At 32.9% G+C, this 25,640-nt stretch overlaps 1 protein-coding gene across 2 annotated transcripts; it reads left to right on the top strand.

The window, feature by feature from the left end:
* The first annotated feature begins 424 nt into the window (after positions 1-424).
* Positions 425-13,139, top strand: LOC132705473 (uncharacterized). 2 transcript variants are annotated; one of them, XM_060676062.1, is made up of 3 exons: positions 425-545; positions 12,442-12,592; positions 12,874-13,139. In XM_060676062.1, the coding sequence occupies exons 1-3, from the start codon at positions 476-478 to the stop codon at positions 13,106-13,108; spliced, it is 456 nt and encodes a 151-aa protein (XP_060532045.1). In that variant the 5' UTR covers positions 425-475; the 3' UTR covers positions 13,109-13,139. The 2 variants fall into 2 exon arrangements, with proteins under 2 accessions (XP_060532045.1, XP_060532046.1); XM_060676063.1 differs by lacking the exon at positions 425-545 and adding an exon at positions 8,581-11,593.
* The last annotated feature ends 12,501 nt before the right edge of the window (positions 13,140-25,640 follow it).

Raw genomic sequence — 25,640 nt, 5'->3', positions numbered from 1 at the left:
CAAAAAACAAATTTGTAATATCGGCAAAAATCTGAATGTGGCTTAATGCATCAAAGAAAGAAACTTATTTGCGTATTTAATATTGAAAATTTAAGTTTAGCAAAAATAACTTTAAATTAAATTTTAAAACGGATTGGACTGCAATTTAGTTTAATTTGATTACTATTCGCGCCTATTTAAAGTGCATGTTGATTTTAATATTTCATTCGTTACAATGAGGACACATTGGTTTATGTATTTAAGAAATTTTTAAGTCAAATTATTCCTTGAAACCCGTCTGTAGTATACCCACACCGATAATTTTCAAAATTCATACGTAGTCGGTGGCCCCTACTAAAAACGCAATTGCTAAGCTGTTATTTTTTTTAATTGCTATGGGCCAGCGCAAGTTCGAGTATAATGAACATTTAAAAGGTGGGTTCATTATGATCAATCGTCACAGTTTATACCACGAGTACCTGGTGAGAAGTTTAATATGAACGCGTCTAATTTTGCGATTCTAATATTTTGCCTATTGGTTCCTATTGGTCTATGCATCGATGGTGGTAAGAAAATAATTAATTGCGTTCACTCTTATTATAGTTGGAAAAGGTTGCAAAAAAATTTTGAAATATTATTTTTCCACTCCCTTTTGTAAGTTACCTAATTATACAGCAATCTAGAGTGCGGAAAGCCTCATTTTTCCACGTGAGTTTCTTGTTCCACGGATCCAAGCCCCATCGGATATTTCTGGAGCAATCGGATGTTTTCAGAGATTTTACCGCACGGCGCGTTTGTCAAGTCGGACGGTCATGACAGTGAATGTATTCGTTTTGTTTTGCAAAAATGTACCCAAAAACTAAGGGTTGTATGCAACACGTTTGGTAAACTTTTTTTCTACTCCCGTCTGTAAAATACCTAATTACGCTCCGATCAAGCATGCGGGAAGCGTCACTTTACCACGTCAGTTTCGTTTCCCACGAATCCGAGCCACTTCGAACATTTCCGGGATTTTACCGCACGAGTTTGGGAGCAATGGTTTGTTTTCGGAGATATTTCCTTTGAATTTTGACGTTTGTCAATTCTCACAGTGATGTCAGTAAATGTATTCGTGTTGTTTTGCGAAAATGTATCAAAAAATTAACGGTAGTAGAAAAAGTATAGTATACAACATGTTCGGTAAAGTTTTTAACTCACTCGTTTATTAAACAGTAGCTCCGCTCGTGTGACATAAACTCGTGTGTCAAATGTCGTTTACCGCACTTCCTTCATAATATACAATTATTGTTAATTTCGATGAAATTTCACTCAAATTCAGGTTTACCGCATCGAGCCCATTCCCATTTGGGAGCAATCCGATGAAAGAATGCTGCATCTAAACTGAAACATCTTCAATTGATAGAGAGCAATCAAATGTAGCAAGACGCTGCTGAGACTATCAAAATTTTGTTCTAGTCGTACTATGACCTTTAAAGTATCACTTCAAGCTATTTTTCCCTCGATATCTTAATAATTATCTCCTAATTATTACACATATAATTGTGTTATCCTGGTATATTATCGATTTCAATGCTATTCAATCGTATCCATTTCGTAAGGGCGTCATTAACACTAGGTTTTAAAAACAAAGTAGCTAAAGCTAGAAATTTACTGAATTTTATGATGTCATTATCTTTAATACAAAAAATTTTGTAGAAATCTTGAAAATAATTTCCATCAATTTCTCATGGCCTCTTTACTGATTATATTCCCACAAGCCAAACGGCTAATATTTCTCGAGATACAGCCGAGAGCAACAGCCTATATACAAATCTTGTGTAAATGTAGAATGTAAAATAGGTGAATTTGTTTTATACAGGTCGGCCCATCAGTACATGTCATTGCTGCAAATTTATTTTTGAAAATTAATCTAAAACATGTTAATTTGGTAGTTTCCCACTCTAAAATCCATGAACTTATATTATTCTAATGAATACTACATATGCGAGTTTGAAGTTTCCAACATTAGAAAGTTATCAGACTCGTTGCATTCGTCGTCCTCAAAGTAATTTTGCTTTATTAATATCGTTAGAGAACTTTTATAATATTTGGGTTAAACACCAATAACTAAGTGCCAACTACTGAAACTTGAAGACTTTGCAAAACTTTTGGTTCCTTGAAAGAGAAAAAGAAAAGTCAAGAAAAATATACATATTTTTTTTCTCAAAGTATTGTGCCTGTGTGGGCTTATACTAATATTCGCAGGACAAGTTGATCACTAAAAAAAAGTTTCCCTTTGTTTAGCGTGTTCAGTACTAAAAATATTTGTAATGTTTTCTGTAACATTTTGTAATATTGTATTAGCAGTATTTTGGAATTACCGTTTGTAGTTATGTAACCTACTAGAAGTAAATTTAATGAAAGCAAGATAAAAATTAAACGCAGTATTATTTTTAACCAGGTGATAACGTTTTTAAAATGTTGGTTTGGGCAGCTATGACTGCCAATTTAAATACTAACTGTAGGCAGCTATCAACCTCATACATTATAACATGTATTACTAAAACCAAAAGTTGAAAATAATTAAAAATCCTATTAGATGGCATAAATTAATTGTATTTATTTAGCATACAGCTATAGCAGACTACAATCGTATTTACATTTTAAATATACGAGCCTGTAGCAAACTATGAAAAGTATGAAAGTACAAAAGTACACAAAACAAAAGTCTATAACAGCAGAAACGATTATAAAAGAAAAATCAGATTAAAATTTCAGAAAATACATAAGTTAATTAATCTTTTAAAAGTATTTAAATTATCACACTGCTTACTATTAAACTCTAACAAACCTTTATTTAAAATGGTGTTCAACATATGTGTAGTTTTACATCGATTGACTAGGATGAAATCAGTACGGTTTCTTGTATTAGAGTCATGAACATTCTTAAAATAATTAACCCTATTACCAATGTATGGCAGTCTTAAAATAATTAACCCTATTACCAATGTATGGCAGCATCATTTTATTTTTTATCTTAAATATGATTATAAAGGCATCAAACATTACTTTTTGCTTTACAGTTAATATTTGTAACACATTTGACATAGTCATCACAGGTGTATATCTATTACATTCTAGAATTGCGCGCATTGCTCTGTTTTGTATTTTCTGAAGTTCCGTTAGTCTATAGTTAGGTATATTAAACAATAAAGTTGAACAATATTGCAGATGTGGCGCCGCCAAGCTATTGTAAAGTGACAATTTTGTATAACTTGTTAAATTTTTGCCTGCTCTAGATATGAAACCTACCTTTTCTGAGAACTTTCTCATGATATAATCACAATGTGCATCAAAATTTAATTGTGGATCCTATATAATTCCCAAATATTTTATGTTTCTCATACTGCAAATTATATTAATATTAATACTCTCTAGATCTAAACCATTCAATCTATGTGCCATACAAATAGAACTTCGACTTCATGGCATTAATGCTAAGATTATTATTGCACAGCAGTACAAACACTCGATACAGGTCATCATTGATATCTCGCTGCATTTCTTCGATATTCTTACCAACGACACATATCATGGTAACGTCGGCAAATTGTTCACAACTTAAGCTAGATCATTATTACACAGAAGAAACAATAATTTCTATGTGTAAGAATAATTATATAGAGAAAGCAACACTATTTTTAGACCCAAATAAGTTCCAAATCCTCCCATCGGACCCAACAAATCTGTATCAGAAACAAATAAAAGATTGTATTAATAACAATAGCTTATTTATACATTCTAACAAATTAAATCTAATCAATATGAACCCAACAGTTCCAAAATTAAATTCGTTAGTTAAACTTCATAAAGAAGATATGCCAATCAGACCAGTAGTATCCTTTATGTCAACACCGTCATACAAAGTATATAAAAGACTAATTAACATAATTAATTACCACTGTAGATTTTCGGCCAAGTATAGAATCAAAAATTCTTATCAATTAATAGAGAATATCAAATCCATAGAATTACCAGAAAAGTCGAAATTAATTTCATTTGATGTCCAAAATTTGTTTCCAAGTATACCAAAAATAGAGACAATAGATCTCACAGAAGAAATGTTAACCCTCAATAAAATAAATCCTATCATAAAACAAGAACCCTTACAATATGTCTAGACCAAAACTACTTTGAATTCGATAACAGAATATTTAGTTCAAAAGAAGGTCTAATTATGGGAAATCCCCTAAGCCCTATGCTAGCCGAAATTTTTATGGACTATTTAGAATCCATTATACATCAACACCCTCTTGCCAAACAGTTTTTATTTTGGTATAGATATGTCGATGATGTTATGGCTTCTTTTGTAGGAATAGAAAGGCAATTACATAGTTTTCTGAATTATATAAATTCCTTGCATAAAATAAAATTTACCATGGAATTAGAAAATAATAATTCAATTAACTTCCTTGATTTAAAACTAACACAAAGAAAGAAACATATAAATTTCTCCATTTATCATAAACCTCACATGCAGACACAGTAATTCACAATAGTTCTAACCATCCATACCAATACAAAATTGCCGCTTTTAATTGCTATTTACATAGATTACGTCAGGTTCCTCTCAATCAAGAAGATTACGACAAGAAATTAAATATAATTAAACAAATTGCATTGAACAATGGTTACAAACCCAATTTACTTGACTCACTATTAAAAAAGAAACTATATAACAAGGCTATGAATCTGGTCTTTCCTAAACAATACTCTAATAAAACAAACAAAAATTTTAACACATTAACTTATGTTGGACAACCAAGTGAAATAATCGCTAAAAAACTTTCAAGGTCAAATCGGAATATTGCTTTTAAATGTAATAGGACATTAGGATCTGTAATTAAAAATAATAAAACAAAAATACATAAGTTATGTAAGTCGGGAGTATACAAATTAACATGTGGATCTTGTCCAAAAATATACATAGGTCAGACAGGCAGAAGTTTCAAGAAACGGATTCAAGAACACAAGTTCATTCTTGAATTCTAAAAATGACTCTAATTATAGTAATCATTTAATAGAAACAGGACATTCCTTCAATAACGATGTTAAAATATTACATAGTCAAGGCAAAAGCAAAAAACTTAACTTATTAGAAACAATAGAAATTAATAAACTGAAATATACAAACTTGCTACTAAACGATCAAACCGACTTAAATAATTCTTCCCCCTTAAACTCTTAGGTAAAGATTCTACCTACTGTATGGATAGTCTGTAATCAACCTTGTGATAGTTTAGAGATTCTTCCTGAAGAAGGTACAGTGTACCGAAACAATTGTCAAAGCAATAAATATGTGTTTGGAAATCTTAAAGCAAGTGTTGGTTTTTATTAAATTACGTATGTAATGGATTATCATCAAGTAACAGTCAACTCAATCAAACAATAATGGCACCAAAACAGTCCCCTGTGGCACCCCATGATCCACCAAGATAGACTCAGACACAGATGTCTCATACTTTACTTTTTGTATTCTGCCAGATAAATAAAATTTTAGCCAATACAGGGCTAAGTGCTTTATACCCATATTGTCTAGCTTAGCTATTAAAATATCCCATAGTATTTCAAATCGGTTTGTAAATAAATAGGAATAAACACTTTACATAAATGGAAGCAGATCGCATATTCTTCAATCTTCGAAATCGTAATATTTTTCGAGTTATAACATGTCATTTTTTTTTTAATTTTATTTTGAAGGCAGTGGCCTTAATTCTTAACGGAATAAGCTGGTGTTTAACACACAGCCCTGATTTAGTAAGAGTCACCGTTACAAAATAAAATCTGTCACTAGAGGGCACTTCATCTAGAACATTTTTTTATTTTCTCCATATTTAATTGCAAAATAGAAGAGATTGCCTTAAGCAGAATCACGAATCCTTAAAAATTGTTTCTCTTGTTTTAAGTAGATAACTGTTATCGTTTATCCACAAATCGACTTTTTTATTCTCGGGCCGAATACCCTGAACTTCTAATTTACAGAAAGGTAATAGTCGATATCGCGATATGCATTTCTGTTAAGGAATGGCTAGCGGAAATGTATGCCGCCATTATTAACCTTCAGGCGACGCGCACAAAAATTTTGCAAAACAGTATGCTACAAATTAAACAAGGGAAAAAAATGGCCTAAGTCAATGCAATAACATGTTTAATTTAAGTAATATAAATACATTTAACATTAAACCATCAAATTCTGCTTGCAATTGTTCATTATGTTGGTCTTAGCGAGCAAGCGGTATTACTTTCTAGAGAGTCTGCATTGAAAATAAAATTTTCACGGAGGTGACTGTTGTCACTGGCGTTCCGCAGGGATCAATACTGAGCCCGTTGTTGTACGCAATATATGCGTCAAATCTGGCTACGGCCCTTGAAAACTGCCGAGCACAATACTATGCAGACGATACGCAAGTATACTTTTGACTGAAACACTCACTATTCTTAAATGCTAAGAAATGTTGTATTATGCTTGGAGGCTCAAATTACAATCAACATTGGGGACACAACTCAACCTATAAAAAATAACATAAAAAACATGGGAGTCTTCTTCGATTCTTAAGGGTTAAACTGCTCTATGGTGGTCGTCACTATCTCTCAAGAAAAATAAAAATTATATTGTGCGAGGCTCTTGTGCTTTCTGGGTTCAATCACTGTGCTATTTTATATGGAAACTGTTTAACAGGTTTGCAAAAACAAAGAATACAGAAAGTGCAGAATTCATGTTTGCGACTAATATACGGTATTAGACGCCGAGAAAGAATATCACATAAACTAGTAGAGACTAAATGGTTGAACATGGAGAACAGAAGAAAACTACATGAAGCCTGTTTTTAACACAAAGTCCTCAATATATGTACAAAAGTCCTCAATATATGTACGGAAGGATTATGTTCAGATTTCATGTTCATAATTTCAACATTAGATTTAGAGGTGCCATAACTCCTCCTCTACATAAAACAACACTATTTGAGCATGATCCTTCCTTTAATATAGCTAAATTGTATAATAGTCTTCCTAATAACTTCAAAGCCGTGACTCCAAGTAGATTTAAATTTTATGCTTTCAGATATTTTTTCGAAAAGCAAAGTTTAAAAAAAAGCACAGTCTACCTTTAACAAACGTGAGCAAGATAACATACATTAATAAGTGTGAGAAGAAGTAGAAATTTTTTTTTCTGTTATTGTGCTATCGCTGTCGCCATAAAAAACGAGTTATTGTTCCTCAATCCGTTGGGTTAAATAGATCAGGGTGGCTAACATACTGATGTTATACATGTCTGGATTTCGCCCATTTCTGTGTATGTATATATATACATTCATTTCGTAAAAGAAATCGGTTATTTGTAGAAAGTGTGGATATACAGAAATAACGACATATTATTATTATTATTATTATCATTATTATTTTCCAAAACAAAAAATTATTAATAATCGGGAATTAAACAAGCGCTAATTACAGTTCATTTTCAAAATGCCCACCGTTAGTTTCTAAACATTTTCTTATATATTTTAAAAAATGCTGCCGAACAAGAAAAAATACGCTTATTACATATTGCTTATTACTAATGATTTCGGAACCGTGCATTATTTTTTGTTTTACATCATTGATATCTGTTTCGGCCCTACCCATGTTCATCCTGTTCACCGTCGATGTTCAAATGCCTCATTTAAATACCTTCGTACAGCCAATGCAAAATGGAGCGCCATCTTGCATTTCTAGTAAAGATGGTAGTTTCTCTTGGAGAAATTGCAAATACATTTCCCGATTCAGCGATTCTTCAATTTTTGCATGAACACGAAAGACCGCAGATCATTTTTATGCAAAACTTCCCAAACTGCAGAGCAAGCAATTCTTTCCGGGGAGGCAAGTTTCCTAGTACTCGTTGACACATTTTGAAGTGTGCAGCTGTGTTTTAAACCTTGATCTAGCCTTATTCATATTATCAGGTTTGAATGATCCTCTCTCACCAAGTCTGCTGTGTAAGTTGATGAATGTGTTAGCACATGGAACGTTTCTATTGGAATGAGCCTCGATATAATGCAGTCGTGCTTGATATGCATTTCCATTTGCTCTTCCGTAGCAAAAATGCATATCGCGCTATTCAGTGTTTGAATATTCCTGATGGGCCATCACAATAGCAATTGGATAATAAGCTCTTTTAATAAAAACTAATTTTTAATGGATTGTCACAATGACTTTTTCAAATTTCATTAAGTCCTGTTAGGTAAAATCACATTTACTGGTAAAATTCGAACCGAGAATAAAAAGATCGATTTGTGGTTAAACGATAACACCTATCGACTTTCTGCTTCAGGTGTATTTTGCAATATCAGTCTAAATAAATAAAATACAGGGAAAATTAAAAAAATGCTCTAGATAAAGTGTCCTCTGGAGACAGATTTTTGTAACACTTTTATTATGTAACCATGACTTTTACTAAAACAGGGCTGCGTGTAAAATATCAGCTTATTCCGTTGAGATTTAAATGCACTGCGTTAAGAATAAAATTTTAAAAAATGAATTTTGAATGAATGAAATTTCGAATTTTTGTTACATGACTTACTACTATTATTTTAGCAAGTTGAATCTTTCTTCCAAGTTTCCGAAGTTAATTTTCGAACGCCCTGTATAAAGAAAAGATAACATTAATTTAATTCAAACACTAACCAAAGTTCGGGAAGGTGATTATTACGATTATTGAATTTTCATTAGAAATTCGTCTCGTGGTCCGTATTCTCCACAAAAAATCATACAAATATACACATTGGGAGAAGGTGGAGGAAAATTAAGGTTTTTCCTGATAAAGTAAAATTATACTGAAAGATGAATTAAATCCTACTCAAAAGTTATATAAAAACAGTTATCCTTTCATGCATAAATAGTTTTCCAGAAAATATCTCTTTTCTCAAACCATGCAGTACACTGTAATAGTGAATCACGTCATCGCGTCTAGACTGAGTGCAAGATATTGCGATTTTCAAATGGATTTTTCCAAATATCTCGAGCAGCGTACGTGACAGACGAAAATCGTAAATACAAAAATTGTAGCCCTTGATACGGCCTATAACATTGAATGAACGGATTAGCTATTCTTTTTACGAATTTTGATTTACTGTTAATAATTTACTCCCTACAAGAACAATTTTCAGGGTCTAAAACTAAACTAAACTAAAACACCTTGTATATAATCGAAAAAATGCGTAAAACAAAAGCTATAATAGCGCCGGATCTCCCACGTATTACGGTTTTCAAATTTCTCGGATCGGAAGAATGATTTTGGAGGAAAGGATGTTTTTCTGGAAGCCAAAATAACCAAAAAAAATTCAAAAATAAAAAAAAAAAGTTGGTGTTATTTTATCGCTCCCAATTTAAAGAGTCTAAATGCTGATCCGGACCTCTACTTCCCCCAAGTCTGAAGTCGGTAGCTGTAAATTTGGTGCACAAAAGTTCTAGCTGTCTATATGGGCTATAACGCCATGTAAAAGAAACTGACATCTAAACCACAGATTTGAAATTATTGATAATTTTCAATAATAGGGTGACCCATTTTTCAGTTTATTCTTGAACAATTGTCAAGAATAAAAGTTATGGAGCTGTATCCGCTGCGTCTTCTGGCTCAAGAATTTTTTTGGTCTTGTAAACAGTTTTTGAAAAACGGTCTTTTTTGTAGGCTCTTGCACACGCGATTTTTAATTTTTAAAAAATACTTCCCCCACCTTCCCCTCCTTTTTAAATAGGTTCCGTTCTCTGAATAAAACTGCATATGTGTGACAAATATGAAGTCGATTGCTTCAAATTTCAGTGTTTCAGAGCAATGTTCAAAAAAGTCGAAAATCGCGAAAAAAAGATGGATGCCGAAGTCGGATCGAGGCCATTTCTTACAAACTTATGTATCTCTTAGAGGCTTAAAAAGGAGGAAAATTGCAACTTTGTAGCTCCAACGGTTCGAAAGTTATTCAGGAAAAACCAAAAGACGACAACGGAGAACGGACAGATAAAAAAAAAAATTTCCGACGCTGATTATTTCTGTACCAATGGCGATCCCATAGGTCCTACTATTACCGAGATATAAATTTTTTATACGAGCGTTGATACAGATAAGTAAAAAAAAATTTTGGAATTCCAAATTTTTATTTATTTATTTCTAAAAGAAAGGTTAGCAATTGTAGAGCAACACGAATTAAAACCAATAAGAAATAATTTCAAAATTCGGTAGAGGTGCCCAAAAAAATCTCAGTAAAATGTAATAGAAATTCTGTTCTTGAAGGATCGTGAATTAATTACTAAATAAGTGAATACTACTATCAACTTTGAAAATATTCTACTATCTCATGCAACGTGTAAGAGAGTTAGAAAAATAATTATTTTTGAAAAAGGCTATAGTTCACAGAAAATTATCAAAAATATAAAATTCAAATTCTCATTATAACTTCGTCTATCGAAGCGAAAATTAAGAGTGTTAATGAATTTTATTTGGACAGGCTCGTAATTATGGTATATAGGACTCCAAACTGTTGACGAATACTGCAGAACACTTCTTATCATACTGCATTATAATGTAATGGGTTCTTCACTGGGTCTCAGAATAAATCCAAAACTACGGAATGTTTACCCAATGAGAGTTGGGATATATGGGACTCGTAAATTTTAGAGTCCAGAATGACCCCCAAATCTTTAACACGTATTAATTGTATATTATTTGATTTTAGATTCATATTTGGATTTCTCGAGAGTTTCAGTTTAGAAAAGATTATGTAGTCACATTCACCAACATTTAAGTGGAGTGGATTCAGAACCTAATATTCAGAAAAATTTGGGTGTCCAGAAAACAAGTTCCTAGGTCATATACAAATAAAAGAAAGAGCAGGAAACACAAGTGTAAACTCTGCTGAGCCCCATAAGTCACATCCAAGCAAGTCGATTTTTTTCCATTAACCCATCTTGTCAATAATTTTTTAAAGGTCTACAAGACATTTAAAAAAATGGGTGATGGACTTTGGAAAAGGCTTTGAAAAAGTCGGTATAAGCAAGGCAGCTTTACTGGACGAAGGGGGCAAGTTTCGTCAGGAACTATGGTGGTTGCACATGGCGAAGGAAAAATAATAGCTCTAACAAAACAGACTCAAAAACTTTTCCGAAATGACATATTAGATAAATTGGAAGGAAGGTTAATCAAAATATTGCAAGTCAGTTATTGCTATGTGTCTGAATTGTGACTTTTTTTTTTCGTGTAATATTATAATTAATATTAATATTATAATTAAAAATCTGGGTCGTCATTTTGTATAGTTGGAAAATTTAAGTAGTCAGTGAGAAGCGGATTGATATCTTTTTTCATATGGTCCATCGTCAGATGTCAAAGGAACACACATACACACGTTAATCTAAGCACTCGTTTTTGTAAATTGGCCGTAACTAAAATTTTATAATGAAGCTCATTACACTCAACAATTTAACGATTATAATAATGACCGGTAGAGACTGCAAAGTATATAAGGGGAATATATATAGGAACGTCATCCAAAGATGATTCTTTCGCCTTTTATTGTTGGCTTGTCGGCGTTGGCCTTTATCGCTGGTGAGATTTAATTTATTGACAATTTAAGATAGTCACATGCACAATTAATATCATCTGGAGCGATTTTCTGACGAAAACTTTGCGTAAGTTGTATGTAGTCCAGCGTTTAACAATAATAATATTTCGTAAAACAAAACAAGTCAATATTAGGATCGATCCCCTATTTATTTGACTGTAGGAAACTGTTTGTTATCAACAGCGTGATCGAAGATTCTGTAAAATTGACGTGTGAGTAGCTATGAATCTGTTTGACAATGATGCAAACAACATTGAGGAAGCTTAGATGTCAAAGGGCCTTAATCCTGAAAAAAATCAGTTATTTTATGTTATTTGTTTTGAAAATAACAAATTAAACCAATTTCGCAAACACGAAGAAATTAATTGTCATTTATTTGTAATCTAAGAGGTATTCAGTGTGTTTTGATATTCGAAAAAAGTTAGTCATTTCATGTCATATGCATTTCAATATGATATGATAGATGGACTATATCTCTATTATGCCTTTAGGAATAGAGAATGACAATTTTAAAATTACTGTAGAATGGCTAAATATTTAATTTAACAACTATTTGCTTTTTATTAAAGTTATTTGGTTTATACTTAAAATAGTTAAATAATTTGACTTTTATTACATTTGAATCGGGTTGTATGTTACTTCGCATGTAGTTTTTATTCTTAAACTTTCCAATTAAGCGGGAGTAAACCAAGTAAATTTATCACGGATATCTCAAGTAGTCTACTATGCCTTTTGTTTTTAATTTTGCGAAATTTTCTTAATAGAATAGACATAGAATATCGCAATGAACTTGTAATTACCACATTAAATTAGATGTGTACATATATTTAAGGAAATGCAGGCGAATCTGGTCCATATGTCCATCTGCAACATGCTCGATCCAAGCTGTATCTATCAAAAGGTGCCACGAGATTTGTCAAGTCTAAGGATGATGCCGGAACGTACGCTTATACCATGCAGTCTCTCTATACCTTTGACGTTGGGTATGTATGTAAACTAAAGTATGAATTTTAGTCTCAAGTATGGAGTGCCCGAATAAGGACAAGGAGATATTTGAAAAAAATACATTAAAAAAAGGGGCTCAGCAAGCCAGTGAGAAATGCATCTCAATATATTCAACCTCTCCTAGGATAGGAATTAAAAAAATTAAAACTAAAAAAACTTTAATTTTGGTAAGCATTTTCACTTTACGAGCAGTTAATTCAGTTATATATTCAGCAACATAAAAATTTCATATTAATTCTTTGAACTTATTTGTATACAGAAAGTGGGTAGATATAAAAGGAGGATGCAGAGGAAATATTGCGAGACTCACACTGTTACCAAAAGGCATTGATTCTGAAAAAGTATTCCAATATAAAGATGACATATTTCTCGAAATCAAATGCACATCAGGAAAGAAGGTGCTTGCTCCGGATCCCAAAACAAAAGAAGCCGTTCTAGTAGTCAAGGATCCTAAGAACCTAGACTATTACAAAATAAATTTAGTTCCAATTTAAACTTGGCATGAAATATATATTACAATTTCTGTTGGTGTTTCTAGTTATTTAATCCTGATTCTATCCTTTGTTCATTCTCTCCTGTTTCGGTTCTTAATTAGCAGAAATATTAGTCGGTATTGACGAGTAGCACTACGCTTGATCAATGACTTCAAGATAAAACGCTTTGGAGTTTGGGAAAAAGTTCAGTCTGTTTTATTTTACCCTGAAATATCTTTTTGATTGTTGTCGTTATGTAAAAACGGTTCTGGAAAATTTTGTTGGAACAAAACTTAGTTGCATTTTCACGAGAACCCACTATTTTTAAATTTAATATCAACAGTCAGAATTTCACACATATAAATAAAATGGAATTTATCAAAGAGATTATTGACTCACCAATTTTTAAACGAAAACTCTCAACTCTAAGGAAGATTAGCCTATCAATTAATAACTTTACATTATACAATATATTCAAATCGGCTTCAAAATACATTATTAAATCGGCTCTACCCAATTCTAAAGACAAATATCTGCACTTGATAAATCAGTTCATTATTCTATAACCTCTAAGCGTAAAATTCTTACTCTCACTGCTGCCTTTGGGCATACTTAAGGTAGCCTCACCTGCGCAGCACCTGGATCCACCGCTTTGAGCTTAGTGGGTCCCCACCTCATGTATAGTAGGTATAGGGGCCTCAATGTACAAAAACCCAGCTCTGGTCAAATACATGCAAGTAGTCGAAGTTAGTAGTGGAAGTTGGAAAAAAGGACAAACCCACCGTCGCGTTGTTTTAACCGCGGTGACCAATGAAGGCCAACTCGAGAAAAACAAGAAAATTAGTATAACAAGATTTAATAACAAAATTTTGACGAAACCACTGGAAATTGCCATCTCCCAGGCAAAGCACTGTATACTTGTTTTCCCTGGGGTGTTACCCTAAATTCTCCTGGTAACTGCGGCTGTTGACCTGGCAAACCTTGTCACTCGACTAGGTGATGACTGATTATAATGTGTCAGTTTTCATCACAATGTGCGAGGAGACTTTGGATTAACAGTATAAAAAAACTCCGCACTAATTCTTGCTTACAAATTGCAATCTTAAATAGTTAACAAGATTTACAATTTTGAATTATCAACAGAAAACTGGTTTGATGAAATTCATTAAGTTATTATATCAGAGAATATTATGATTTACCCAATATTTGAATCTGGTGAAAGATATAGAAAAGTAATATCAATGAACAAACGGGAAGAAGAAATAATAATAATAATAATGATGTTACAGGTAAGAACAGCACAAGATCAAATTCCGAAGGTCAAAAACAATTGCTACTTTTACAGGGCATTAATTACCCCAAGGTGACGTAATATAGACAAATAATCTCCGTACTCGCAATGTAAAAAAAAGGACGGCAGCTAAGGCAACTTATAAACAACTGCACCAGAGCAAAGAGATATTTGTGCCCGCAATATTAGAAGCAAAAAGATACGCGCCGGTATTTTAAAAGTAGTCACTTAAGAATTAATATTAAATAAAGACAAAAAAATAACCAGTTGCCTGCAGGTACCCTCGCTGAAGATCCTGACAAGAAACGTCGAACTTGCCTGCTTTTCGTTTAACCGAGGCGGTCGATAACTGTTCTAGCAACGCGCCCAGAAATTCGTCTAGCAACTGTAAGATATGGCTATTTGTTGGCTATACGCTACAACAGGACGGGCAGTGTCATGTCAAATCAAAGAAATATATGCGACAGCAGAAACCCCCGTAATATACCAAACCAATTAAATTTTAACTGTAATCAAATGGCTACCTAAGAATTGCAGCCCAAAAGGGATTATATATTCCAATTATGCAAACTACTAAACAGTCCATAGTTTACAACAAAAACGAAACATAGATATTAAATAAGATATTAATCTTGCCACCTTGCATAAAATGCCATGCAGCTGTTTAACTGGTTAACTGATTTCGATTTTCCGATTAAGGAATTGTACGAATGCCATGATGAATCGAAAATTTTATAATTGACTAACGTTGTAGAGAAATTTATTTCGTTACAAACCTGATGAACCAAATAGCTATTAGGTAATATAGAGGCTGAAAGACGGAATAAATTGATTCTAGCCGGCATTTTGCGTTATTGTCTTTCTAAAATGCGGTTTCTGCACACTTAACTGGTCCCACTTAAGCAAGTCTGGGCTCATATTGGGAAAATACAAATCTGAACCGATAAAATTGAGACAGTCTTAGATTTTTTTCTTCTGGAGTAAGCGTCTACAGCAGGATACTATAGACAACGGCAGAGTTATTTGATTTTTGTTGATATAACCCGTCTATACCCATTCCTGTGTGTTTTTTTAAAATTATTCTTCAAAATTGTGTGTGACGAGTTTTTAGCTTGGAAGGCCCTGGGGAATAAGTATGACTAAAGTAAATTATGCTTGTGTTACAACAAGGCAATACGCACATGGTGAAGAAAAAAAAATTGAGAAAGTGTAACAGAAGTGATTTCAAAGGTTGCATTTGTAGTAATGTATAAGTACCTAAATATATAACACTGAAGGCAGTGCCAATATTCATGGAAATTATAGTTTTGGTTAGTAGACCGTAAAAACTCTTGCTATAGGTAATGTTCTTGTTAACGGACATATATTCAATGTTTTTTAGGATCTATCAGTGTAAGATTTCTTGGAACTCATGTACGGCATACTGATGAAGCAAAGGCCAAGAGATCGTCAAAAGGTGAACAATTGCCAATCCTTTAAAAATTAATTGTAGGAGTTTGGAACCAATGGTTAATGGGACATTCACGAAAAAATCCAAAATAATCAATTGGAGAGAAAATCTTGTAAGCCGCTGGTCGTTCGCATACTTGTGTTTTTTGATATTGGGTGACCACTCACAGTATTGCAGCATCAGAAGCAGTCGAAGAAAACAATCATGTTTTGTTTTAACTTTTTCGTAACATTGTAAGATTCACGAAAAAATCAATTGGAGAGAAAAAAAATTATAATCGAAACGAAAATTCCAAAAAAATAAACCAAAAATTAAAGAGCATATTAAACATATTAATATTATTATCACGTTTTTTTTTATATTTATACATATAATATATTATGTACTTACGATCGCTATTCATCAAGCATTACCAGCATAAAGGATCCGAATTTTTCCGAAAGTACCTAAATAAAATACTATGACAAATTAAATATAGTAAGAAGACGTTTGCACTGACAGAACGGTGTGAAAATCTTTCAAGACTGAATAAATTTATATTTTCTCAACGTTTCTAAATTGCGTGTTTAATATAATTCGACTACCTTTTCGTTTGCAAAATCAATAATCAAAAATTGCATAAAATATGTTTCTAAGCGCAATTGTATAAGGTTGTTGCTAGTTGAGAAACTTTTACGTTCAAATTTTTATTTACTTTCTCAACGCGATTTTAGGGTAAAAATGTAGTACGTCAATGTACTTATATGCTCAAACTACTATGTCGATATATACGTTTTACACATTTTTTATGATATGATGAGGTTTATCTCCAACATGCTGAATGGCAAGTTTACATAGGCAAATCCACCTTGGACTTAGACAAGTCTTAAGATTAGATGTAATGATTAAAAATAAAAATGCAGAATATTAGATCAAACCAAGTGAAAAATATACTAGCATAAAAGACATGTTTTTGTGTCCTACTTACATGCTGGTATGCTTTTTTGCGTTCTTTAAAAATGTACGTTTGTCTTTTGGGATGTAATTATAGTAAACTAGTAGATAGTCGATACAAATAAATATGAAAATATCATTCTAATCATTATAATTGACGTGCAAACTCAGTTTATTTTTAAAACCATTATTTATTAACGTAAAATAGGACATATCTGCATTTAAAATGACATGTTGTGCTCTTAATCCTTCTTAATGGCAACAATAATCTCCATAACAGTAAAAATTATAGCTCCTCCATTTTTATCAGTAAAGTAAGGGATCCATAAAACATTTTGCTGCTAAACTATTTTTGGGTTATATTTTTTTTAGGTTTTTTATTTAATTTTTCATCTTCGCCTTTTTTTTCTAATTCAAACATCCTGAAACTAAAACGAAAAATGGAAAATTTCCGTATTAGACATGCTTACGACAACACAATCTATATTTCAAATATATTTGAAGGGTACAGTGGAAAATATCCAACCCAAATAGATGAGAGTTAAGTTAAGGTCGAACCACCTTTCATTTAAATAAATGCTATTACCATCGCACTGTTAATGATTAATTACTCTATTTCTCCATCCCTCTATAGCTTAAAAACGAATCACTTGATAATTGAATTTATACTACTTTAGAAGTCTTCAAATAGTAAATTCTTTTCGGAATTTCGTAGTCAGATTTTCAAATTTCAACAAGTTCATTTTTGGGCTTTCTAAAACCTCTATTAAAATGGTGAAACTGAATTGTGATGAATGACTCCAAGCTACTATATAAATTTATATACCTAAAAATTGTTCTTGAATAGGGGAAACGATGTTTTCCCATGATCATGGGGAAACGATGTTTTCCCATGATGATATTTTGTCTTTGCCAGCCCTATGTTTTTTCTCATTTAGTAGGCAGGGACAGAACTATTTTTCCTACACTAGGTTCAAGAAATCGAGCCCTAAGTTTGAATTGAGTGTAGCATGCGCAGTTTCAATATGAAAATGTATTGCCTCTTTATACCTCAAAAATTTAATGAATATTTAATACGTCCAAAATGGTTGTATAGGCGATTGGCTACTTCCCAAAATCAAACGGCAGGATTTAATTTGACCACAATGGCACACTGAAAGGCATTCAATTTATCAATTACAAGACCGGGTCTTTTTTTGAGTTTATGTATGTTGCATTCTTCACCTGGTTTGATCTAACATTCTGTATTTTTCTATTTAATCACCTTTTGGGATTTTTTGTTGACGTCGCTGTCTGATTATCTTTCTTCGATAGATTCGATGATATAGATAACTGTTAACTCTTGATCCTACGGATTAAAAGCATATCTTTAGAGATAAATAGCTAGAAATTTACAATGCTGATATGCTAACTTGATTTCCTAGTTATGCCTAAAACTTATTGATACATTGCCAACTCCTTAGAGTAGGTAGTTTCAGTTTACCGCTGAAGAAGTCAACAGGATGATTGGTGAAACGTCAGCATCTTTCATTTATAAACAACCGAGATTTGAAAATAGTAGGCTGGAATGAAATGGTAATTTGGTAAGTGGAATCACAATAATCTTGGCCATGCTTTGCCTTTTAAATTTTAAATAGCCAAATGCTTTTTAGGTCGGGATTATAAGCTATCAGATACAACAAATGTTAAGACAGTTGCTTTACCACATCCTGATATGGATGAATTCATTTTTATGACAGACTGCAAATATTGTTTAGGCAAAATTTGAAAGGTAAGCTCGTACTACATTTGTGTCTAGTGATTGCTTGGTTTTATATTTCTGGAAGTTAGTCACTGTTCCAAAGCTTGTGTTTATAATGGATATAACATTAATAATAATAAAATAATTTTTTGTAAAAAAAAATATGTTGTCTATCTAAAATCGCTTTGTGTATCAATGGGTCATTTATCTTTAAAAGTTTGGTCACTAGTTTCCCTGAAGTAGCAGCATCATTTATAAGTCACTACTTTGTAAATTTTATCCACAATTGTCAGAAAGAAAATGAAATATTGTAACACATCGTTCTATTTCAGAAACGCTTTAGATATTTGATACACAAACAGAATAATAATGAACCAGCAGAACTCAAAAGCTCCAAATCAGAGGTAAACTCTATCGAGCTATGGTACTATCGGAACGAGGTGCGATAGGGATAGAGTCCTCACCTTTATTAATATTCACGATGAATATATCGTTATTAAAAAAAAGATTTGAAAAAAAGGAAATATTTCAGCTTTGAGTAATCTAACCTCCATATGGGATGTTTAAGAAATTATTCCACTAAAGAAACCATTTAAAAATGTGATGAGCATATCTGCAAACCGTGTTGGTGAATTTGACTGAAATTTGATCGAAATTATCAAGAAAGCACATTTTCATTAACTTTTTGTGGTTATTTTAAAGCCAGTGTTCAACTCAGAAAGTGATATTTTTGGGTACTGCGTATCTTATCGATTTAGTAGCGAGAGATGCAAGTTAACATTTGTGGTTAGTTTAAAAGTTTGAGAAGAGGACTTTCTCATATTGGACAGTGATACGGAAAAGGAGGTAGGCACAACACGCACAACATAGTGGAGAAATAGGAAAAGAGGAGAGACAGAAAGAAAGAAGGAATAGATGATGGATGATATTATTGATCTTATGGAATACCAAAGACATTTCAAAAAGAATCAGTGGACTTAAATACCCAGAGATAAACAGGATGATAAAGATGCGGGCAAATTGAACAAAATGTACAAAAAGATAAAAAAAAGATAAAGAAAGTAAAGAAGGCTTAGACAATTCCTTGACATGCTAATTGAGTTCTTCAGCTATACAGTGAATGGCTTAAATATAAAATGCTCGCGTACATCCATCACAATTTCTTCTTGGGCATTTTTTGCCAAAATTCGAAAAGGGATTTAAAAATAAGGTGTTTCATTCAAAAAGGAATTTGGAATCCACATCTACTCTCTCCTGCCAATCCCTGAAATTTTCCTTAAGAAACTGGATGGGATGGTAAGGGTATACATTGGAGACAAGCGGCCAAGATAAAGATTCGGGAAGAGTATTTAGACGATATCAAAATGTAGCTGTAATATGAATCATCCAGTATATGCTTTTGAATTTCGGAGAAAGTATCCAGAGGGCTGATTTTTTAAAACGGATAGTAGAGCTACCAAATAGTAACCAAAACTATTATCAACAAGGCTTAATCTCTTGACAATGTTGTGGCAGTTACACCTATTATAACAGGAAATACCTTGGTGGTTGCGCTGGATGAATATTAATCGATTTTATTATTTCAGACTTGAGCAAAGAATATTAACATGAGAACACATCCGTTTGTGCCAGAAGAAAATCGGTCAGTTTATTTAAGAATTTTTGAAGTGATCGAAACAGCCAACAAAGTCATCAGTTATATTTTATCGAAACCCACACCCAAAGATAATAATAATAATTAAAAGTAATTTCTGAGCTAAGCTGGTATCTTTTTTAATTGCTAAGGTCAAATTTGTAGGAGAACGTTCGAGTATAATGAGCATTTTAAAGGTGTGTTCTTTACGCTCAGTTGTCACACTTTATCAAAGTACCAGATAAGAAAGGCAATTTTCTCGTTAAGGAAACATCTAAATGGAAATAATAACAGCCTACGGCTTAATTTATTACGCAATATCTGCTAACATTTCAATTTGCTAGTTTATTTCTTCGCACTACCCACGTCGCAAATCGAGACTTATTATGAACGAATCCAAGTTATGGAATCTAATATTTTGCCTATGGGTTTCTGCTGGTCTATGCAACGATGCTGGTAATTAGTCACCAAAAATTGTTAAAATATATATTTTTCTGCCAATACTTGTTGTTATTAATACTACACCTTTCTTTGGGATGTTTCTCCTACCACACAGTTGTTTAGGATAAAAATCAAAACTATTCGTATGGTAAACAGCATGGCATATTATAACGATTATTGTCATACATATTTTAGAAAACCTAAAGTAATGTCGCTTCCTTACATCTGCATTTACTCTAGCGACATAGAACAAATGAAAACTTTAGACCAGTTTTCTTATCGAGATTATACGATGTTTGTTCAAAAAGTAAGGTGACTTTTAAGTTTTATAATAAAGTTTTTATTTATTCATCAAAATTAATATTGTCCCCTTGAAAGTTATCCCCCAAATATTGCGCCAAAGTTTTTCCCAATCACTTCTGGTAAGCACTTTGTGGTATAGCCTTGACTTCTTCAAGTGATTTTTTCATTCCTTCATGGGTTTCTTGAGCTGTGGTGAGCCGAACCCAGTGAATATGGTGGCTGAGGCATGATTTTGTTTTGCCAAAAAGTTAGACACAAGCAACATTGAGTGGGCAGCGGGGCATTACCATGATACAAAATCCATGAATTGTTTTCCAACAATTCCGGACGTTTTCTTCTTATTGCTTCTCGCAAACGGCCCATAACTTCAAGGTAATACTATTTATTGATCGTAAGAACTTGTGGTGTGATGTGGGACCTGAAGGGGTTCTTCCATTAGGACGACGGGTCTTTGGATTCGACGTCATAACCATATACTCATGATTTGTCAATAGTTATGATCTTTTTGGGCAAATCAGGATCATCATTGACGTGGTTTAACAGCTTTTGAGCGATGCTCCTTCGACGGTCTTTTTGTTCAAAATTAAGCAACAAATTTTGTTGTTACAGGTTTCGTACCCAAAACTTCAGAAAAAATTGCATGGCACGAGTCAATTCAAGCCACTTCTCTAATAGTGGTTCGACGATTTTTCAACACCATTTGTTTTACTTCTTAAACGCTTTCATCAGTCCCGGTCGAGGTCGTCATCAGCGTCTTCTTGGCCATCTTGGAATAGCTTGTACCACTTATAAACATATTTTTTTGCAGAAAATAGATTAACCATATGTCGTTTCTAACGTTCCAGTCCAACAAAAAAAAAGTAAAACTGCAAACTGAGTGAAACTGTGTTAGGGACATTTGTACCAATATAACAAAAAAAATATCGCAAAATTACAAAAGTCACTTTACTTTTTGAAGATACCTTGCACTGTCTATCCGATTTATGCGAGAGATCTTCGTTAACGACCTAAGCTTAGATTTATTCAGATCTGAAAGTAGTCCTTTCAGCTGAAATTGTACAATATATTGCCGGAGATTTTACGAAAAATGAGGAACCCAAAATTGCAACTTACTGGAGTAGAACATTGCTTTTCTTAAGTATTTCTTTTGTATTTTCTTTATAAATTTACGTACACCTAGCGGCTTGCTACAATTGCATTTTTTTATGCCACTCATGGACCTCAAAGTAATTTTCATCATAACATTTTGTTGGACATCATGTAATTGAGAATCGACAATTTATTGATGAAACATCTCTGTGATTTTTATTTTCAAGGAGCTACTGCGAACGGCTGAAACTTGAATTATAATAACTGGAGGAAGATTTACGGTCACAAAAACTATAGTAAGGCGGTCGTGTACAGAAAAACATAAAAAACATTTTTTTTCTTTGCAGTTTGTATATATTTTTACGGAAATTTAAAAGACTGCTTTACGGATAACAGTAGCAGATTTTAATTTCCTCTCTGTAAATTCTCGGGGTTTAAATATCCAAAGTATAACATTACCCAAAATACAGATACGGAGTTACATCTCAGTAAAAGGGCCAGAATGATACAACCTGAGGACAAAGCGATACGGATTGAACTATAACGCAATCATGGAGTGGAGTCCAAAAGAAATTGGGTTATTGATCCTTCGTAGTTAATTATATTAATTTCTCTTATACCGAATGTACTCTGAAGTACTCATAGACTGAAAAGGAAAAATACATTTACCGGTACTTTTAGCAATTGAATTTGGGAATGATTTTTCTGGAATCGACGGCGTCTTTAAAAAATTGAATGTATGTATTCGGTGTAGAACGTCTTTTGTCCTTGTCCGACGCCTTGGCTCCACCTGTTTCGATCTTCCCAATCGACGTCTTGCAGGTTTCATCGCTTTTGTTACGCCCTCTTTCCAATAGGATTTTGGTCTTCTTCTTTTCCGATATTCTTTAGCTTACCTTTCCTTTCTTTTGCTTTTCTGTGTATGCATTCAAATCGCCCATTATGACCAATTGCTTTGAATTTCCAACTTCACTAAGGATTTCAAAAAATGCGCTTTTTTAGCTGCCGGTTCATCATCTGATATGCGATATACCACTAACACTTTTACTTTTAGCATATTTTCATTAATTGTTTCCCAGTCCGTTATTTTATTTTTAACTGATGCTTTATTGAGTATTGGCTCTTTCTTCCTTGAGTACTCCGCTATATTTGCCAATTTGTTCTGTTTTTATACAGGGTAGGAAGCTGATCTACCGCTACAACTGTTCATCCGGTCTTGGGACCGGCAACACAGTCTCTGGGCTACTCAATCCACCCAGATGTCATGTGGGTGAAGCTTAAAAAATTGAATCCCTACGCCAAAAATCAAAAACTTATTTTCAACGCCGACGGCACTATTGATACTGGTATTGGTACCCAATGCTATCCGAAAAAAAGTAGGAAAAGTAATTATGGTAGAAAAAGACGAGAGGCAAACCTATACCTATAAATTAAAGCACGATCAGTCCGGATTATTCGTTGACGAGAATGCAAAACTTGTTGCTCATAAAGGTAAAGCAGATAGATTCGAATTTGACTACACCGAAGATGACGGAGTTAAGTTCATTACCTTAAGGACTGATGAGTTGCCCAAAACATTTCTATACTCAGTGCAAGCGAAAATGAGATTTTGCAATGCAATTGCATTATTAAATTTATATATTTAATATTCTAAAACAAGAGTTTCAGATTAAATAATATTAATGCATCTTTGAAAATCCGGTTATCGAATGCTTAGTAATCATTATTGAATGATTACCATCATCGTTACTGTAATTTATGTGTGCTTACATGCAAATTCTTATCTCTGAACTGATGTATTTTCTCGATACATTATTACACAATATTTTTTGGGAGTTACCTACAAAATGAAGATCAGAAAATAGGATTTGGTGTTTTAAAAAACCTCCTAGTATATTCGTAAACGGAAAAGTACGATTCAGTGTGTATATTTTCTTTCTTCTCTAGCAGAATTCTGAAGTACTTAGTACAGCTAATGGCACTCAGGTTCAATTGATGCCAGGAGAGAAACCAACTCTCATAAATAAATTATTAACCAAAAAATTTTGTTACTCTATTGTATTTAACTTTCTTCCATATCTAAAGATATGCTAGCTAAATAAATAATTAAATAAAAAATAATAAAAAACAAGCTTACTTCTTTGTGCAAGAATGATGTTTTCAGTACATCTTCACAAATTAATTAATTTCAGACAGTAAAAAATCTCGAAAAGAGCTATCCATTTTTGATCCAATCATCCCGATTGATAGCGTATGGAACACGAAAAAGGTTCCGACTGTCAATAAACATGAAGACGGGCTTATACTAGCGGACTAATCAGCGAATTCAGACGCCAGTGCATATTCCAAAATATCAACAGGATGACTTGATCGATAAATTTGTTTTTGAATTGATTGTTGCGTAAATAAAGCGTTTGGAAAATTTTCGTTTTTGTTTCGTGTGTTCAGTATTAAACAAAATTTGACGTGTTTTTTATAATTTTTCAAGCTTTCGTAGGTTGCTGTGAGACCACTTATAAATCTTTTGGATTCCTCATGATTATAAATCAAACTTGTCGACGTTTCGCCAATCATCCTGTTGTCTTCTTCAGGACTAAACTGAAACCAGTTTCAACTTGTTTGATTTATAAACAACTGATATAGGAGGGATCCAGAGATTACAATATTGGGTTTTTCATAACACTAACGAATGCTGTAGGTAATTGACGCCTAATAAGTTAGGTTTAAAAATTGTTTAACCTTTTATTAATGACATTTGTAAATAAAGCAAAAAACAACAAAAATTTCCGATGAAATACATGGAGAAATGTTAAAAGTTCTTGCGAGAGTGATTCTAAATTCATTATCATGCTAACTGGGCTCTACGACTATACAGCGAACAGCAAAATTTTTTACCAGTATCCGAACATGAATTTTTTAAAAACGGTGTTTCATTTAAAAAAATGATGCACATCTACTTCTTTGCACACCATGTACATTTTCTATTTAGTGTGAAAAAAGAACAACAAAAAATATGATCGGCGAGTGGGAGCATCCAAAAGCAGATTTTTAAATTAATTTGTTTGATGTTTTAGCCGTTCAGTGTATATGCACTACCTGACTTTCTTGGCAATCTCTAAGAAATCTGGCAAACTGTGTGATGATTATAAACTCATAGTTAAACAAGGAATATTTAAAAATCGTCGACCTAGGGAAGTGCAAACTTATGTGTGCAATGTGGGAATAAAAATATATCTTCGCATTGCAGCGATGCAGAGATGGTAATAGCCATGTATATATCTGATTACTTCATTACTCAAAGGCCTCCGACCGAACTAAACATGACATATTGATAAATGTTCTCAAAAAAACTGGATAGGATATTGGAGACAAGCCGACAAGATCAAGGTTTGGGATGAGTATATCGAAATAGAGAGGGGTGTTTGGCAGGGCTGCGTCCTCTTGCCTACATTATTGACCATAAAATATTTAACTTAGCATTACAGGGATGACAGTATAAATATCTTGGAATCATAATTTCAGAAGACGGAACAACAAAAGAAGACATAAAAAATAGACAGTAACAAGGAAAAAACGCTACAAGAATTTTAAACTCATTGCTTCGGTCAGAAAAAATTAGGTTATATACAAAATTGACAATCTAAAAAGTTATAGTAGAGCCCATTCTAACTT

This window comes from Cylas formicarius, unplaced genomic scaffold, assembly GCF_029955315.1.
Source record: "Cylas formicarius isolate icCylForm1 unplaced genomic scaffold, icCylForm1.1 PGA_scaffold_7__23_contigs__length_41026272, whole genome shotgun sequence".
In the NCBI taxonomy this organism is placed as follows: Eukaryota; Metazoa; Arthropoda; class Insecta; order Coleoptera; family Brentidae; genus Cylas; species Cylas formicarius.
The sequence above is the reverse complement of the archived record's forward strand: the minus strand, read 5'-3'. Positions and strand labels throughout refer to the sequence as shown.

Coding starts and splice junctions, on each gene's coding strand:
- LOC132705473 (XM_060676062.1), top strand. CDS start 476: ATGAACGCGTCTAATTTTGCGATTCTAATATTTTGCCTATTGGTTCCT. Junction 546..12,441: donor TGGTCTATGCATCGATGGTG/GTAAGAAAATAA, acceptor CATATATTTAAG/GAAATGCAGGCGAATCTGGT. Junction 12,593..12,873: donor CTCTATACCTTTGACGTTGG/GTATGTATGTAA, acceptor ATTTGTATACAG/AAAGTGGGTAGATATAAAAG.